Genomic DNA, 4,931 nt, shown 5'->3' on the forward strand with positions numbered 1-4,931 from the left:
TATAACGTTAAAGTACAACGATCAAAAGCTTCGCCTCCTGACTGAAAAAAAAAAAGTAACTGGTTCGAGCCTCACCCACAGCGCTATACTCGCCACGTTTTAGCTCACAGGGGCACTGCTTCTTACATAAACCCAAATTGATTCTTATCACTTGGAAATAATTCTCCTCCTAGAAATTAATAAAGTATACTTGAAAACGAGTTATGTAATAACGATGATAATAATAACATTATTATTATTATCATATTATAATAATAATAATATAATAATAATAATAAAATAATAATAAATAATAATAATAATGATAATAATAATAATAATAATAATAATAATAATATAATAATGACAATAATAATAATAATAATAATAATAATGACAATAATAATAATGATAATAATAATAATAATAATAAATAATAATAATAATAATAATAAATAATAATAATAATAATAATAATAATAATAATAATATAATAATAATAATATAATATAATAGTTCAAGTTCAAAAACGTTTATTTTAGGCAATTGCCAATGTAACTCATACAAGAATATATTTTCATCAACAAATCAAATAAGTAAAATCAATAATAAAGCAAGGCAAACAACGAAAATAATAATGATAATAACAGTAATAATAATAATAATAATAATAATAATAATAATAATAATAATAATAATAATAATAATAATAATAAAATAATAATGATAATAGTAATACTAATAATAATGAGTAAAATAATGATTATGATGGTGATAATAATAATAATAATAATAATAATAATAATAATAATAATAATAATAATAATAATAATAATAATAATAATAATAATAATAATAATAATAATAATAATAATAATATGAATGAATATGGCTGTGCAGTCTCTGTGGACGCTTGCTGTGAACAATGTGTGTATTACTTCGAGTGTGTCAGTCTGTTCTTAGTATCCAATTAGAAATATTTTGTTTCCATAAGTCTCTGTAGTGCAGGTGTTCTTAGCTATTGAGTTATTGAGGGTCATCATTTAAATTTGTGTTAAGGAACTGAGGCAATTTGATGTGACCTTGTGTTGTTGAAATCAGTTCTTCAGTTGTTGTTTCTAAAAACATTTGAAACTTTTCGGGATTTTGATTCAATATTGTTGGAAGTGAAGTTAGTGTACGCCCTCTGTATTTGGCTCCTTGTTTGAATTAATCATCCATCGAAGTATATGGTAACACTTATTATGTGTTTTTAAAAATTGTATAACCATATTATTTTCGATGATGGAAATAATTGATCTAAATATTAGAAATGATGAGGATGTTAAGTCAAACACATGAAAAAAATATGTATTTAGATGATTATTTATTGAATATTAGAGGATACAAGAAGAAAAACAAATCGCGCCTTTACAGAATATGTGTGGGCTATTTAATAATCAATATCACAGAATTTGAGAAGCTGAAGGAACGAACAACATCAAAAATGATAAAAATGATAATCATGGTGATAATAGTAATAATGATAATAATAATAATAATAATAATAATAATAATAATAATAATAATAATAATAATAATAATGATAGTAATCGTAATAAGATGGTGATGATGATGATGATGATGATGATGATGATGATGATGATGATGATGATGATGATGATGGTGATGATGAGGTATGTTGATGTTGATGATGATGATGATGATGATGATGATGATGATGATGATGATGATGATGATGATGATGATGATGATGATGGGGATGATAATAATAGTACAGCTTACTATTTTAAGAAAAACCAACATGACAATAATATTATTCTGTGTGATGGAAATAATTGACCAAAATAATAATCATGATGATGATGATGATTATAATAATAATAATAATAATAATAATAATAATATAATAATAATAATAATAATAATAATATATAATAATAATAATAATAATAATAATAAATAATAATAATAATAATAATAATAATAATAATAACTAATAATAATAATAATAATAATAATAATAATAATAATAATAATAATAATAATAATAATAATATAATAATAATATAATAATAATAATAATAATAATAATAATAATAATAATAATTGTAATACTAATAATAATGATTATAATAAAGATTATATAATGATTATAATAATGATTATGATGATGATGATGATGATAATATTAATAATAATAATAATAATAATAATAATAATAATAATAATAATAATAATAATAATAATAATAATAATAATAATAATATAATAATAATAATAATAATAATAATAATAATAATAATAGTAATAATAATAATAATAATAATAATAATAATAATAATAATAATAGATAATAACATCATTCGATATAGAGTCCAGCTTACTATTTTTAAATACCAGCATGTCAATAATATTATTCTCGGTGATGGAAATAATTGACCAAAATAATTATGATGATGAGGATGATGATGATAATGATGATGATGATGATTAAAAAAAAAAAAAAAAAAAAAAATAATAATAATAATAATAATAATAATAATAATAATAATAATAATAATAATAATAATAATAATAATAATAATAATAATAATAATAATAATAATAATAATCAAATATTAACTTCATGAGTTTCAAAATATATGTCTATAAAATAGAATAAAATTAACATGTAACTAATGTTATATAAGAGCTCGGATTTAAAATATTAAATGGTTCCTTCGAATATAAAGAATATCAGGTAAAATCCCCTATATTCATATTGCGTTCATTCTATCTGTAGGGTATATCTTTAGAAAGAATGAGATACCAGGCGTCACTCAAAGTGTAACGCCACGACACGAGCAATATTCCTGCTCAATGAAAACATGACAAGAGACTGAAATCACTCATGGTATCAGATGAACTGGTTGGTTGGCTGTAGCACAACTGACGCAATCATATATTGCTTATCCACGGTATTATCATCATATTCATAACTAATCTATTCTTTTTTTATAAATAGGGCTGAATTCAAAAGTCCCAGGTTTGAGAGTTTGTGACAAGATGAGGGTCATTTTAATCGATCGATAATTGAAGGGCTGGTTTCTTGGCTAATTTTTTTTTAAACACGCTTTTTCTGAGAAAAATGAAGATAAGATACAATAAAACAGCTCGCTTTCAATTTGCCTTTAAGCCATTTGTTCCACAGACGAGACCAAAATGATTCCAATGGCATTCATTTGGTTCCTTGTAAAAAACAAATTTTAAAACGATCCGATCAATACGGATTATATAAAGTATTGAGAAAAAAATGAATAATATAACAGCTGTAAACATTTGAAATACTTTGCTTGAAACGTTTCATGATCAAAACCCTTCTTCAGAACCCTTTTTTCAAGTAAAAAAAGGCCAAAGGCCGAAACGTCGTTTGTTTTGTGTTGTTCATTCATGAGTCAGTTTTACTCCCTTTATCTTTATCTCCATTTTATTGACTTATTTAGGCACTTCTAGTTATCAGTAATCACTTCAATCAAAATGGAGTAGTGAACTTAACGTCGCATTTGGAGGAAGCTCCATCAATATAATTCGAAACCCAATTACCTATCTTTAATGCTGGACTACAGTCTGACCTACCGTATTGTATCGAGGTCAGATGTGGACGCAACATCTTCTGAGGCGGTTCGACTTGTAAATACTTTAACACCTACCAGCACTATGTTTTGGTTCCAAAAACCAATGTTCCCTTGTATGCAGAGAAATAACTATGACAAATTAATGCCAAAGTCCACAAAACTAGAGTGGGAGACAGATGACTTAATATCTCTCAAAAGCATAGGGCGCGGTGTCTTGTCGACCAGCAGAACTCCCGAAAATGAAGGTCTTATTGTCGATGTCGGACACGCGCAGTGAGGTTACGGGATTTGGTAAGCGGTAGAATGGGATGGGCCAAGAAGCTTATAATATGAAATAAGCTTCTTGGGATGGGCCTATCTTTCTATTTATACACCTATGTGTGATACGAATCTGCTGAGGAGTGAAGCAAAATAAAAGTAATTTTGAAACCGGTGACAAATCTTAAACAACTATCGTCTTTTCTAATAAATCAACGGATAAGGATTTGTAGTGAATCGCTACTGTCACACATTATTTTTTTTTTCTGAAGAAACTTGTAAATTTTACCCAATCTAATTTGTGATTTTAAAAAGATTATAATTTGTTATTATGTATAGATTATAAAAGCATTATTATCATACCTGCATCGCATTATGACATATAAACAGCGACAGTAGCTTCAATCTTTAAATTGCAAGATGGGCAAGTTGATAAAATTTCTGAGCACTTATCACAGACAAGGACCTCTCCACACGGTAAAAATAGTTCACCGGGCTTGTATCTGAAGCACATTCTACAGAATTGTTGGAGCTTTAATAATCTGTTTTCCCTCTCAAGCAACGAGACGGTTAAAGTTGACGTCAACTCTTTATCAGGAAAAACCGGAATGTTTGATCCTAAAACAATAATTTAAAAAAAAGGTTTATTAATTGTGTTTAGAAAGAATACAATGACTAAAAAGACTTGTGTTAGCATGTTAGACGTGTGTGTGCGTGTATGTGTGTGTGAGTGAGTGTTTGAGTATCTGTATGTGTAGGTGAGTGCGTGAGTTTGTATATGAACAGGCACGTGTAAGATTGAATGTTTGTATGCGATAAAATATGTGCAATTTTCTAACAACTGCTTTTTGAGACACATCTTATCTTATGGGGAGTCTGTAGTGGCATTAGAATGGACTCCAGAGGGAAAGAGAGGGAAAGGAAGCCCCGAAGCAACATGGCGTAGGATGGTGGAAAAGGAGAGGAATGAAATTAGATGCACTCCTGGCAGAGGGCCATGACTGTAGCCAAGGACTGGATTAAATTGAAGGAAAATGTCCAGGCATTATGCGCCTTCTGGTGCTGAGAGATTTAAGG

The 4,931-nt window shown here is 27.0% G+C and overlaps 1 protein-coding gene across 1 annotated transcript in view; it reads right to left on the reverse strand.

Annotated features, from left to right (window-relative positions):
• Positions 1-2,971: 2,971 nt before the first annotated feature.
• Positions 2,972-4,931, reverse strand: part of LOC144968449 (uncharacterized) — a 23,267-nt gene continuing 21,307 nt past the window's right edge. Inside the window, exon 7 of the mRNA XM_078906827.1 lies at positions 2,972-4,472. Coding sequence (XP_078762953.1) covers positions 4,228-4,472 — 245 coding nt within the window. The 3' untranslated portion in view covers positions 2,972-4,227. The remainder of the gene's footprint in view (positions 4,473-4,931) is intronic.

Source organism: Berghia stephanieae, chromosome 3 (assembly GCF_034508935.2).
Source record: "Berghia stephanieae isolate SIO BIC M18660-M18661 chromosome 3, UCSD_Bste_1.3, whole genome shotgun sequence".
Lineage (NCBI taxonomy): Eukaryota > Metazoa > Mollusca > Gastropoda > Nudibranchia > Aeolidiidae > Berghia > Berghia stephanieae.